This window comes from Fomitiporia mediterranea, assembly GCF_000271605.1.
Source record: "Fomitiporia mediterranea MF3/22 unplaced genomic scaffold FOMMEscaffold_16, whole genome shotgun sequence".
NCBI classification, from domain to species: Eukaryota; Fungi; Basidiomycota; class Agaricomycetes; order Hymenochaetales; family Hymenochaetaceae; genus Fomitiporia; species Fomitiporia mediterranea.
In genome coordinates this window covers 1,328,383-1,342,973 of record NW_006760401.1, presented here as the reverse complement: position 1 = coordinate 1,342,973, position 14,591 = coordinate 1,328,383, and the positions used below count along the sequence as shown (strand labels likewise).

The window sequence follows — 14,591 nt, the reverse complement described above, 5'->3', positions numbered from 1 at the left end:
ATTGAACATAGCATACATTAATGTATTTGTTTTGAATGTAACATTGCACAAAGTCTTTTCATAAATCAAGATGTTTAGTGTGAGTGTTGTACATTATTTTGTCAGACTTTACAGTCTTTATTACACCTTAATTATTGTAATAAATTGTAATGGGTGCTGATTCAGTCTGCAGTACTTCTTCAGCAAATTGTTTGAGCCAAATGGCTTCTTGAGTAGCATATGCTAGTGCTTGCAACTCTACTTTGTAAACAGATAGTGGTACCAGGTTTTGCTGTTTGCTTGACCAAGATATGGTTGATTTAGCTAATTGAAAGACATAGCTGTTTATTGCTTTATGTCCTTCTGTCATTCGTCTGTCTGCATCACAATAGCCTCATAGTTTTAAGGTGTTTGTGCTTCCAAGTTGAAGCCAACAATTTGTTGTATATTTTAAATACACAAAACAATGTTTCACTACTTTGTAGTGATGTGTTTAGGGCTTTTGTAAGTAGTACACTAATTGCCCAGTAATATAGGATATGTCTGGCTGTGTGCAGTCTGCAACATATCTTAACAATCCTACCATATTTATGTATAGTATTGTTTCATTATTACTTTCGTTTGTATCATACATATTGTTTGTATTATTAGATAGATCTATTCCAGGAGTAATAGGCATTTGTAGTGCCTTTTTGTTTTCAAAGTGGTAATGCTTGATTATACTTTCAATATAATGCTTTTGCTATAAGCTAATCGTTTGTTGAGGTCTATCTCAGCTTATTTCAATACTAAGTAACCAATGTATTTTGTTACTGTCAGTAAATGTAACATGTTGTCTTAATACATGTTTAAATGCTGTTATTATAGCAATAGTTTTGCCAATAATTGTAATATTGTCAACATGCATAAATGTTACAAGAATTGTTTTATTATTTCGTTTCTTGTAAAATACAGTGTAATTGTAATTAGCTTGTTCTAATCCAATCTTAAGCAGTAGTTTGGTAATCTTCTTGTACCATTGTCTACCTGCTTGTTTCAATCTGTATAATGCTTTATTTAAGTGTAACACCTGTCCAGGTTTAATATCTGTAAGTAGCCTGCCTGGCAGCAGTTTCACATAAATGAGTTTGTCCTCATTTAATTCTCTGTAAAGATATGCAGATTTTACATTTATCTGATGTATTTTATAGTTCTTAGATGCTGCCCAAGATAACAATAATTGTACTATTGATAGTTTTGTTACTGGAGCAAATAAGTTGTCAGAATAGAAGTCTATTCCATTCTTTTGAGTATATCCTTGTACTACAAATTGTGCTTTATATTTGTCTATTCAGCCGTTAGCCAGTCTTTTGATTTTATAAACAAATTTCATTCCAATTACATTTGTATTTGTAGGGGGGATAGCATATATCCATGTGTTTTGTTGTTGAAGTAACTGTATTTCATCCTTTATAGCTTTGATCCATTGTTCTTTGTCTATATGTGTTATAGCATTGTAATACATTAATGGATTGTTATAGACTTTGTTGAGGAATTTGTTAAATTCTGTTAGATACATAGCTAGGTTTATATTGTCTTTGTAATTTAAACCTATAGTTTGTTTAACTGGTCTTCACTCTTGTGTAGAGCATTGTATGACAGGTTCTTTATCTTTATTATTGTTATTAGGAAGAGTTTCATCATTGTTTGATGTATCATCATTATGATTATTCTCCCCTTCAATCCTAAACATTAGTTTGTCTATGAATTGTATGTTGTGCTTGACAGTAATTTTATTATCATAGCACACTAAGTGACCTTTACTGTCATTATCATAACCTAGCCATCATGTGTGTTAGCCTCTAGGTTGTAGTTTATGTGTTTGTTTGTTCTGTATGATACAATATGCACCAAATTCTTGTATATTATCTATTTGATAATGTTCATTATACTGTTTGTAATATGGTGTTGTAAAATTAATAGCAACTCTCAGTATTCTGTTATGAATAAATGTTTGATATTGTACCACATATACCTAGAATTTCATAGGTAATTTTGCTGATAACAGACACATATGTATACTGTTAAAGATAGTCTTATGCATACATTCTACAACTCTGTTCTGCTACAGTGTATTGTGTACTATTAATCTATGTATTGTTCCTTGACTTTCAATGTATGTAGTAAAGTCTTTACTTAGGAACACTGTATTGTTATCACTTTAGAGAGTTTTAACTCTTATACTGTACTACATAAAGAGTTTCATTGTATACTTTACATATTCAGTGAAAGTATTACTTTTATGCTACATAGGTAGTATAGTTACCCATTGTGTAGCATCATCTACAATAGTAAAAAGATATTTGTACTTGCTGTAAGCTTGTACTGGGGCAGGTCCCCATATATTAATATGGAGATGATCTCTATAGGATTGTGTAAGAGGTGTTGTTTGTATTTTTGGTATTTCATTGCATTGTATGTTTGCTTTGATACAATCTGTACACTGTGCATTTTTATTGTCTGTTATCCTTTGACTTATAATCTCAGGATACTCTTGTATGAGTTTGCACAAGTAATTGAAATTAACATGACCCATTTGTCAATGTAAATCAATGATAGTGATTGCATTAATAGATTGTTTATTATGATGAGAAACTATCATATACAAGTTATTTTGTACATGTATTTTACCAATCTTTGTATGAGTAGGAGAATAAATAATACATTTATTGTTTGTTTTTGTTAAAACATATCCTGCTTTACATAATAGCACTTCACTAACAAGTGTGAAGTTCAGATTAGGATGATAGTATATGTTTTGTAGTGAAATTGTATTCACCTTTGTATGCTCATTAGCTTTGTCTCATAGTTTTACATTAAATGTCATTACTCCACTTTTGCTAAGTGTGAATAATGATTTATTCATAATCATAATGTTTATTAGGGTTGAGTTCCAAACGTTTGTAAGACAGAACAAGTATGGAGTAGTATGTACATTTACACTAGAGTCTAATATATCAATACAATGTATTAGTTTAGTATCATTACAATGTATTGTGTTGATACATACGTTTGGATTGTAATTGAACTCCTTAATGACTTCTTTTGTATTGTCAAATGAGTTCATAAAGTTGTCTACTTGCATGACACCTTCCTCTTGTACTTTGAATGCTGAAAATACATCAGATTCAGTGGATAGAGTGGATTGAACAGGTAAGCTGCTGGAACTTGATGCTGAGGCTTCTGTGATTGCAGACTCTAGCATTAGTGTTTCATTAACATCTTCAATGAATACTGTTTCATTATTGTCTCTAATGAATACTACTGTATTAAGTGCAGGTTGAGACAGTGTAGTAGTAGTAGTAGAAGTAGTAGCTGTTTGCCTATACTTTTTCTTTTGAGCTTCTTTTGTTTTGCTTGTTGGAGGATTTCAGCAGTCTTTTGACATATGCCTGTACTTATTGTAGTTGTAGCATTTAACTTTATTGTAAGACTTTGTTTTGCCTTTAGCTACACTTTTGCCTTTTGTTTGTAGGCTGTCTTGTTCAGTATCTTGTTTTGTTTGAAAGTACTGAGAATGATACTTAGTATATGTGTTTCATAATTTGTGTATCAACTTAGCTGGTGTCAGAACATCTTTCTGAGCTACTGTAACCATTAGTAGTTGATTATAATGAGTAATCTGCCTGTCTAGCATTGTTGCTACCCATCTATACTCACAAGGAGTAGTGAGGTTAATTGCTGAGATGTATGTATTGTTATTAGGGGCTTTATTATGTGTAGACAACTGTCTATAGATTTGTTCAATGTTGTCTAACGTCTTATCAAACTGTAATACATGCTCTTTTACTGTAAACAACATAGATATGTCTACAGCATGTGTCATTGTTGTTTGAACGTTGTATTGTTCAGAAAGCACTTTCATGAGACTTCTAATGCTTGTATGTGTTGTGAAGTTTGTATAAATTGTATCAGTTATTGTTTTTGTTATACAATGATACAAAACGTTGCCTGTATGTATGCCAGCATCATTGGAGGAAGGGGGATCATGCTCTAGATGGTCTAAGAGCATCATGGTAGTGAGTACACTGTGTATGCACAAGCACCATATCTTGTATCCCTTTGCACCAGCCAACTTTTCTGTTCCCTTGAAGAACTTTGTAATGTCAGAGTCCTTCATTGTAGTGTTAACAAAGGTATGTGTCATAGACAACATTGTAATGGGTTTGGGGGGAGAGGGAGGTCTTGGGCTTGGTGGTCTGGCAGGAGGCAAAGGCATTCTGCAAGAGTGAGTGTGTGGGGGCATTCAATAGGCACCAAGGCTCATAACCTTTTAACAAGTATAGCAGGAGTGCCCCAAGTACTCTCTCTTATTGAGACATCAAGCAAGTATCTACCTTATATACTACATAGTGAAGTCTGATAATCTGAGACATTCCAAGTACAGTAATTCTACATAAGGCAATTGGGGATTTCCTAATCCAGAGCACAATCTAATAGTATACCTTCAATATTTTATGTTTCTTTTATTAATGCATTTAATAGCTCTTACTACAGACTACAAGTAGTTGTCCATAGTATATACTGTAACAGACTTGTTCTCCAGACCAAAAATGTTTCAGCTTAAACACTACACCTGTATCATAAAAAAGTCACAACAAATGTATTTAATAATAGTAAAAGTAATCTAATAAAATGATTTCATAAGTATTACATTCTAAAATAATACTTATATTTTACTTGTAATGTAATTATAATGATTGTATATAAATGTAAGAAACATACAAAGTTTCTATTAAACTATAAGCATTTTTGTAAGCAAGTAAGCTTACTACCAATATTATTACAACATTACATGTAAGATACAAGCACTTAACTCTTATTATAATATACTAAAATTATATTATAAGTTATTTGTAACAATAGTTAACTGATTATAATAGTTATAAAAATAATACATTATACTTGTAAGTTAATTACAATACTTTTAGTAAGATAATATACAATTATATATATTAATATTGTTAACAATCATCCTGTTAGACTTATAATATAATTTAGTTTTACTTTTAAACTATATGTCAAAGTGCTTACATAATCGAGTACTGAAGATTGAGAGCATATAATGACACACTTGTTCTTGTCACTCCTTTCCCTCTTACCTCTACTATCTCCCTAATCCTCTTCCCCTAATGCTATGTCATCACTATTGTTCTCTCCAGCCTAGTCCTCTACCTACAAGCATTCTCCAGAAGGCACACTGCCTGTAACCACCTAGACAATAAACATTGCTACATTTGTCTCTCTAGTCTACTATTATAATGCCTACACTGAGCCTCAGATTCTGTGACAACACAACCCAGCTGGCTACTCTGTCCTTCAGTATAAAGTGTAAGCAGCCATTCTACTTCATAATAACTTGTACAATAGTTGCTCATCCCTCTCCTCCCAACTTCCTGTCTCCCTTTCATCCCTCCTGCTCCTTGCTCTGCCTCTTGTGTTGCCTCTCCTTTGTTGTCCTTCTTCTTCTTATACTTACATTCTTTTTTGCATTTGTATTCACACATCTGTATTGCTGACCAATACTGAACAACCTTCCTACTCTATAGTACAAGCAACACTCAACAAGTATACACTCACAACAATGTCTATGTTTAACCATTTTTAAGGTCTAATCCTCTTGCTAACAATGTGTACACTTTCCTTTTCCATCCAGTCCATACTTGACATAAGTGTTAATAGGCTCACACTGTATGCATTTACATTCCCTAGTACTGTGTATAACACTATTTTGAACAGAAGTAGTAGCCTACTACTTACCCCTCCTGAGCTGAGTCTGTCTACCTTCCACTTTACCTTCACCTTTCAAGCCAGAATGTCCCAGAGATACACCTTAGAATCAACAACTCAGTTTACTACAGCTCCTATTAGACACTGTAGATAGACTATAGAGTGTATGTACACAGAAACAGTTTTGTCTACAGCCTGTATTAGCTTGTTTAATGCTCTGGATCTTAATCTGCATACACTACCCACTTACTACATACTGTTACAGTACATCCATCTTTTCTCTCCTATTGTCACTCACTAACCACTCTAAACCTGTCTAACAGGTGCAAACTCAACCTCTACAAGCTACTCAACCTCAACCTACATGTACATGCAATTTGACTTGCAGATCCCAAGCAACAACCAAACATAGTAACAAAGACTATATTAAACAGCCTAAGAACACATTCATCCTTTTCTGACACAAATTCCACTCACGAAAGAACAAGGCAGACACTGCTGGTGGTGCAGGGGTTGGGACTGTAGAAATAATGTATCATTTATTATTTTTGTATTAAATAATTAAATATAATTACATGTTATTAATTATTTAATAAAAAATTGTATGCAAAGCAAAAGGAAGTGATCCAAACAATTGCAATGACTTTTAAGCATTATAAACAGATAATATACTGTCACAAATTAATAAGTATGTCTTAACCTTATAATCTTAGGAAGTATGTTATAATTACTTGTGTAACTTAACAATTTACACAATTATTATTGTAATTGCCAAGTTTTACAAGCATTCTTGTTTACTTATTTAACATTGTACTTTCCTTGCTTAACCCCCTATGAAGATTATATTAACATTGACAAAATTTATAAAAAGTACAAAATGTATAGGATTACAAGTGAATACAATACTTAAGACTTTTTCATGATGCAGGTGTTGTTGTGGCATCCTGTCCTCCAGTTTATGTTCAACCCAATAGATCCTGTAGCAATTATTTTGAAACACAGCCATTGTCGTAGTGGACTTGGTAGCACTTAATCCTCTTCAGGTATATTACGCGTAATTCTATTACCTGTCGACATTTGCCACAATTTATTGTAATAAACTTATAATGGTATGAACGGAATGCTATTGTTTTCCTGTCTTGATTGATTATAAAGTTTAGTATGCGCCATTCAAATAGTTAAACTAAGCCAATCTTGACTCAACATTCCACTCTCCTACAAGTAGAATGTTATTAAAGTAATGAAGATGTTGCTCTCTAAAGCCACGAGTTGTGATTGATATAAGTGAATTCTCATTTATGATTTTGACTTGTAAGGTATTTTTTGACGTTGCTATTTCCACTAGCACGTACTACACACCTCATGCTGTAAAATAAATACCTTCATTGTCTGTACACAGGGTAGAGTATTATTTCAATTTATTTGAGTTGATTCAATAATTGGTAAGTTTACCATGTACACTCCTGTGCACGTGATGCAATCAGGGGAAACGCTTCGAGTTGCTCATGAACGACGTACTTCACCAGACACTTCGATGGACTATGTACAGATACCCAGCTATGCAACTCGTATTGAAGACTCGTCTCCATCGAAGGCGGTGAAAATAGCAACCAAACCTCCCAAGTCTGAAAATGCAACGGTCTCGCCGCCCTCACCTTCCTCTGTACCGCAATCTCCAGCGAAGCAACCATTCAATATACCCAGTGCAATACTTGCCTCAGGAATAGCAATTCCGAGCCCTTCTCCTCGCACGACACGGAAGGCCCCACATCTAATGTCAACAAGGGAACTTCTCAGTCTTCCAACGACGACTACGCACTTTCGAAGGTTTGCTGCGAAGAGTGGACCAATTTGGTGGCTGCAGGATCGTATTGAGGAGATTTTGATGTGGAAGAAGGGTTGGAAAGTTACTACGGCTTGGATGATGACATATGCTTTCATATGTGAGAGGACGTTTGCCCTACTGCTTCGCGAATTGATTAACTCACTGCTCCACACCAGGCTACTTTCCCAGACTAGTGCTGCTCATTCCACACGCCATCCTCTTGACAATTCTGTTATCAGCTTACTCATATCGCAAACCGTCCACTTCTCGGCAAATGGATGCACCTAGCAATCCGCCTTATACACAACCTGCAGAAGGTTCGCCTGAATGGTTCTCAAATCTGCAGGCCATTCAAAATTTGATGGGCGTTGTGTTCGCATTCTTTTGGACTGTTGCTGTGGATTTATGCTTATCCTTTCTTTTATTTAGGGCTGACACGCATGACATGATTTTATTCGTGTTCGTTCCACACCTGACATTTTCGACACCCTACTCGTACAGCATTCTTGCGTTCACCGCCCTAACGGCCTTGTCTCTCCTACTCGTCCTTCCCCTAATTCCTCTTCGCCCCTTATTCCTCGTACTCGGGCTCTTACCATTTGTGATTGCGCATCCGTTCACACTTACTTATCTACCGGTATTACTTGCGCCTCACATGAAGCGGATACGGATGAGGCTTGCAAGATTTGTCGATGATGACCGCTTAGAAGATCATCATTTGAAGAGCGTGTTACGCGAAGTGGAACTTTGGGAGAACGAACGCCTTGGTCCAGGTCCGGGAGGTTCTCCCGTATTTGGCAAAAACCATCTGAAACCACACGAACGAAAGGGCTGGACACGAGGACGTGATGGATGGGATAGTTCGGGTCCAGATGGGAGTGGAGATGTCAGGTTTGTCATGTCCTATGATTTCAGGCATTGTTTGTTTGGATCGTTCATGTCCTTTCCTCCCCTCGTTCCATATTGGGGCTCATCTACGCTTTTCAAATTGCTAACCGTATATAGCAGCAATCTCACGTTTACACTTGAGGTCGGCTGGGCTTTTGTAGAAACGGAGGACTGGCGGAAAGACTTGGAGGCATCTTGGACAGCCGTGGAATCGGATGATGGTCCGCGATTGTCTGTCTCTCGTCTCGATTTGTGATACTGACCAAAGTATCTGATACAATAGATGGATGGGTCTATACGAATGATGCGTGGATGGACCCTCAAAGCGCTCCGCTTGACTCGTGGAAGTCAACTGGTGTAACGCGTAGACGAAGGTGGATACGACGAATTTACCAGACCAAGTAGGACTTTGTGAAAGGAGGCACGGTGTATTGTATCTCTATAGTACTAATATCGCTTTGTAATTTTTTGTTATTTCTCCGCGCTTTCGTGGACTTGGTTTTCCACCTCACCAAACGCCATTTAATGAGGGTCACGCATGTATTCAGCAAATTTTCACGCCAAACGGAACATTCGTTATATTGAAAGAAGGAAATAATTATTAAGTTAAACAGCGAGTCTATCCAATTTTAAACGATTGCGACTCTCTAGCTTCCGATCGAATACATACACCATAATACAATACACCAGTAAAGAAGCAGACAAAGATAAACAGCCGAGAAATAAAATAGATAATAAAATAAAATAAAATAAAATGGATAAAGACACCCGACCCCCCTTTCCCGTGGTAGTATTCCAGATGATATCCAGACAATCGATCGTACATTTTTGCTTAAAGCAACCCACGTAGCGTTGATATCAGTAGAGTCAACCATTCGAATTTTCATAATACTCTTGCATTCGCCTTGCATTACCATGAGTGGCGATGTTCAATTAAGCACATCAGTCACCCTCGCTGGCGATCATAAACGACGGGCTGAAGTTGCCTGAATCACCGAAGACTACGGAAGAGGAAGAAACGATACTGTTAATGTTGACCTTCGCCACACATAGTGGCGTAGCTACTTACGAACGATCTGATAGTCGCAGCCAGGGCTGACGAAGGGCACCGTGATCTCATGACGTCCGTCGGTGAGGTTGAATCCCTCGGCCAAGACGGTAGCTATGTGTCGATGTCAGACGTCAGTCTCACATAGGCAAAGGGAAACGAGGGAGAAAACAGTATTTACGTATACTTACAAGAAGTTGTTCCATTATGGCGGAGCTGGATCCTGCCAGTCGGATTTGTCACGTTCGCAGGTGGACTGGACGTGTCCCACGTAACGTTGTGCTTGAATCCACTTTTCCATACGATATTCGCGCGTGGGTATAGAATTTTTGGCACCCAGACGTCGCGCCGTTGGATCGGAGAAGAGAGTGCGACGGTGAAGAATGCCACGACAATGCTGAAGAAAGAAACAAGAGCACGGAAGGTGGCCATTACGACTTGGTATTGGTATAGCTTGAGTAGGTCAAAGAAGCAAGAAGCAGGGCAAAAGACAAATCCGAATGCAGATGAGGCGAGTAGTGCTTTAAAGAAGCGGGAGCCAGCCAAAGCAGGTGCAAGCACATTCTTATACCACCCAAATTCTTCATAGTTTGGCTGTGTATATCAGTTTCAGGCGGAGCACGTCCAGAATTTGGTATAGTTAATTAGCGGGTGCCGCCAAGTCTTGATTCATCCACCTTCGAATACTGTGCCAAGCATTGCTGAATGAGAGCGTTAGTGAGCGCGCCCGTTTATTAAAGCTAAGCTTCTTGAAGCCCTTCCGGAGGCGACACATTGCTTGTTTCGAAAGGGCCACCGGTACCAATGCTGAAAGAAGGCTACGTTTTCTACCCCGTCTCGTAGCAAGGTAAATCCTCTCTTACCAAACATAATCTTAACCGGTATCTCCTCAGGGGTCCTAATCCCAGGTGCGGAGCACACCGAGGCAAGCGAGAAATACGAGGAGGAAACACACCGAGAAAGGCCGTCCTGCAGACCCCAACCCGTCAACGGATACAAGTTCGCCACGTGGCGTTGAGATCTGTTCTGGAGGTGATTATTAGCAGGGATAAATGATTTTGCACTTGCTTGATCAGATTTAGACATGCCACCTTTGTCAAGGAGAAGGAGCTTGAGAGCCAGTACGCTGTTCAAGAATATGGTCTGCATCATCCATGTAAAATGCTTCACAATATGAACGAATCCCACCCTGAAGAGCTCATAATTTCTGTGAAATTAACCCAAATCAAATTGAAGTGGCGAGAATTTGTGTTATGTTTTCTCCAGAAGGAGACACTTGAGGCTGTGAAGACAAAGACCAGGTCATGAGCATCCTTGAATAAGAGCAGTAGAAACTCAAGCGTCAGGTAAGCACCAGAATTGTATGCGAACGAAAGCGTGCAAGACTGCATCTGAGCTGAATGTCATCAATTTCGCAAGTAAATACGGAAGCATTTTTTTTCCAACTAAAACACTTTTGACTGCTCAAAGCGGAGGCCAAGAGAAATATCAACGACGGAGTTAACAAACTTCAGCGGTCTCCGGATAGATTGATGTTGTTCTGGAATAACAGAGACATCGCAGATCTGGCTTCTGAACAAGCATCGCAAAGGAACATAGTATGACAAGCCTGTTAGCCAGTGCGTTACAGATTTTAACGTGAAATGTCTGAGAGGAAGTGAATCAGAGGGTGTGTCGCGTAAACTTGAGCGTGGCTTTAAAGCTTTCGACGAAAAGAAGAGGAGCGAGTAAGGACATTCGCTCTCACGCTTTCCAAACTCTAAATTTCTTGACCGTCCTGTGCGGCATGCGCACCGCAGACGACGAGTAAACGGCTACGCTCAACTCACAACCATCCACCATGGCCGAGCACGACTTGACGAAAACAATAATTCCTTACCTCGACCGCCACCTTGCCTTCCCTCTTCTTGCTCACCTTACCGAGACTGCGCTGTTCCCTGAGGACGAAGTCCATGCAGCACAGTATGAACTTGCAAAGGGCACGAACATGGTTGACTACTCTATCGCCTTATTCGAACAACTTCATCCAGATCAAGAGGTCCCGCAAGGTGAGCTTCGCCTCTCCTAATGAGCGTGTTTGTGCGTGGCTGATGCAATGACTGCAAATGCGTTTAGAATTCGCAAGCAAGCGAGAGAATGCGCTCTCAACGAATGAGCGATTAGAACAGGATGCACAAGCGGTTCTGGACGTGATCGAAAACCCGGACGTTGCACAGGCCCTACGACAAGACAAAATGCAGAATTTACAGTATTTGAAGGATCATTACAATGTGCGCAATATTCCATTCAAACAACTCCTTTCAACGTGCACTCACACCCGAGTACCGTTTGCATAGCTAACTCTTGAACAAATCAACGCATTGTATCACTTTGGCCAATTCCAATATTCGTACGGAAATTATAGTGGTGCTGCTGACTACCTGTACCACTTCCGTGTCCTGTCTACCGACAACGACCTCCACCTTTCTGCACTGTGGGGGAAGCTCGCTTCTGACATACTTACGGGGAAATGGGATATTGCACTTGAGCAGCTCAACGAGCTCCGGGAGCTCATTGACTCCCGCACGCCAGCGCCCTCGCTCACGAACTCCGCAGAGGGTGCGATGCTCGGTCAACTGCAAGCTCGCACATGGCTTTTGCACTGGTCGCTATTCGTGTATTTCAACCACAGCCAAGGACGGACGCTCCTCCTTGAGACGTTCCTTGCACCCGCATACCTTAACACCATACAGACCTCATGTCCTTGGATTTTACGATACCTCGCGACTGCTGCCGTGCTTTCTCGTAAGGCCGGTGCGGCGGGTGGAACGACTTCCTCCCGTGTACGGCATTCGTTGAAGGAGATCGTGAAGATCGTGCAGACGGAGGAGTATCAATATAGTGATCCTATCACGAATTTCCTCAAGGAGCTTTATTTGGAATTCGATTTCGAGGCTGCACAACGCGAGTTGACGACAGCTGTCCAAGTCGTCGAGAACGATTTCTTCCTCCAGGAGTTTAAGGACGAGTTCTTAGATAATGCGAGGTACCTCATTAGTGAGGCGTATTGCCGGATTCACCATAAAATTGACATCGCGTGAGTTCTCTTTTCTATTTGGATTAATTATACTTTTGTCATGGCTGTTTGGGAAGATGAGAACTTATGGTGTGCAAATTGGAAATAGGGACTTGTCGGAACGCCTAAACCTCTCCCGCGAGGAAGGCGAGAAATGGATCGTAAACCTTATCCGCGAGACACGCATGGGTGCAGATGCGAAGATCGATCTTGAGAAGGTCCGTCTCTTATAGCTGCACACACTCGCATTTTAACGCTCACACATTTGCTTTCTAACCGTAGAACGTCATCGAGATCACCCGCCCACCAGTCCCAGTTTACCAATCTGTCATTGAGAAGACACGCGGCCTGGCATTCCGTACACAGGCCATTGGTGCGGCATTGGAGAAATCGGCAGTAGAAAAACCTGCGCAGGGAACTGAAGGGCAGCCGGCTGTTGTTGAGGGTGCACGATGATTTTTTGTTTGTTCTACTGCAGCGTGATGGTTCTCGTGGTTGATTATCTTTGAGGGGTTCTATGCACGCAATATTTGACTCCTAAAAGTAAACTTACGTTTGTGTGTACACTGTTGTACCTGCTTTCGATCTGTAGCTGCCCGTTGTTCCCTCTGTGCTTGTCTGATTTGCCTTACACGTTTGCATGCATACATAGAGATGCACAGTGAGCTTTGTTGCCCAACGATAAATCGTAATGTATGGGCTTGTAGTAGAACATACATCTTTTATCTTATTTTCTGTGTATGAGTTATCTTGCCATTTCTTCATAATTGACAAAATGCCCCAGTCTAGGGAAAGTCTAGTAGTCAAATAACATTTTACCCAGACCTGTTGTAAACCAATAATGTCTTTCTTGTCCTATCCTGATCAGTATTCAGCAAGAATTGTAAGCTAAAATGCTTGTTTGGTCGAGGTCAATAAGTGGTATAATTAAATTACCAACTACAATCTGTTGCAGTTTCGATTAAATTGACTTCCACATTTCTTTCAAGTAGTGACTGGATGCCTGAGTTAATATTGACATCTGCTTTGAACAGTATATTATTGCTGTTCAAGACATGCGCTTTGTGCAAGATAATTCAAGCATGACCTGGTAATATCCATTTACATGCACAACACAGAATAAGGCGTCCTCACAAAGGCTGCATTTCAATGTCATCGCTGTGGTTTCCATAGGTTCGAATAAACTCCCGAGGAGCGGGTACTGTAATAATGTGCTGGTGATGTGTCTGAACCGAAACACCCTTAGTCTGGAAAATAAGTCTGTTACAACATATGCTATGGACAGCCGCTTGTGGTCTATAGAAAAAGCTGTTTAATACATCAGAAAGAATTAAAACGATGACATACGAAAGGAGAAGGTTGCATAATTCCGGCGGCGCCACATTGAGCACAACAATATTTACTATTGTTACACCTAGAATGAAAAAGTGCTCAACAATGAATCCCACAGAACAGATTGCTGAGCAATAATTCTCACAAACTATCACAACAAAAAACAAGACGCCTAAGCAGTGTGTTAGATTGATTAATTTAATGTGATTTATCCCCTTACCATCAGTTAATATCTGCTTCATAGTGATTGATTGTGGCATTTTAGCTAGGCTCTTATGTTAGACAACTTGTTAAAGTGATGACTGGACAACTAACCAGCTTTCACTAATATGGCTAGGAGTGCAACTAGGTAGATGAAAGGTTCATGGTACTTAAATCATACTGGATAGTATTGAAGGCCTGCTCTCACCTGCTTCTGAGACAAGAATAGAAACCATAGTAAGCATTTTGGTGTGTCCTGTCAGTAACAGTGTAGAGGGGACCTGAAGGCTCAGCAAGGGGACCCAGGCTACAACTATCCTACACAACAGAAATACAGAACACAAGCACTAGAACATAGTTGGAACTTGTGGAACAGATGGAGAGAGAGAGTGAGACAAGAGTAGAGTATATAGAGTGAGCCTAAGAGTACAGGACTACCTGGAGTAGATGAGATCAAGACTACAGGACCAGTCTGATCTTGTACACCTATATAT

At 39.4% G+C, this 14,591-nt stretch overlaps 3 protein-coding genes across 3 annotated transcripts; 2 read left to right on the top strand and 1 right to left on the bottom strand.

The window, feature by feature from the left end:
* Positions 1–7,453: 7,453 nt before the first annotated feature.
* On the top strand, positions 7,454–8,999 carry FOMMEDRAFT_114364 (uncharacterized protein). Its single transcript, XM_007271344.1, has 4 exons — positions 7,454–7,691; positions 7,750–7,945; positions 8,003–8,682; positions 8,745–8,999. Exons 1-4 carry the CDS (start codon positions 7,523–7,525, stop codon positions 8,864–8,866), a joined length of 1,167 nt encoding a protein of 388 aa, XP_007271406.1. The 5' UTR covers positions 7,454–7,522; the 3' UTR covers positions 8,867–8,999.
* A 404-nt stretch (positions 9,000–9,403) lies between these two features.
* On the bottom strand, positions 9,404–9,941 carry FOMMEDRAFT_96332 (uncharacterized protein; the record flags this gene model as incomplete). Its single annotated transcript, XM_007271193.1, has 3 exons — positions 9,404–9,462; positions 9,531–9,623; positions 9,701–9,941. 3 exons carry the CDS (start codon positions 9,939–9,941, stop codon positions 9,404–9,406), a joined length of 393 nt encoding a protein of 130 aa, XP_007271255.1.
* Positions 9,942–11,349: 1,408 nt separating this feature from the next.
* On the top strand, positions 11,350–13,333 carry FOMMEDRAFT_149238 (eukaryotic translation initiation factor 3, subunit 6; the record flags this gene model as incomplete). The annotated part of the gene is made up of 5 exons (XM_007271343.1): positions 11,350–11,557; positions 11,625–11,779; positions 11,846–12,585; positions 12,674–12,782; positions 12,847–13,333. The coding sequence occupies 5 exons, from the start codon at positions 11,350–11,352 to the stop codon at positions 13,018–13,020; spliced, it is 1,386 nt and encodes a 461-aa protein (XP_007271405.1). The 3' UTR covers positions 13,021–13,333.
* Between the last annotated feature and the right edge of the window lie 1,258 nt (positions 13,334–14,591).

Coding starts and splice junctions, on each gene's coding strand:
- FOMMEDRAFT_114364 (XM_007271344.1), top strand. CDS start 7,523: ATGTCAACAAGGGAACTTCTCAGTCTTCCAACGACGACTACGCACTTT. Junction 7,692..7,749: donor GATGACATATGCTTTCATAT/GTGAGAGGACGT, acceptor GCTCCACACCAG/GCTACTTTCCCAGACTAGTG. Junction 7,946..8,002: donor CAAAATTTGATGGGCGTTGT/GTTCGCATTCTT, acceptor TCTTTTATTTAG/GGCTGACACGCATGACATGA.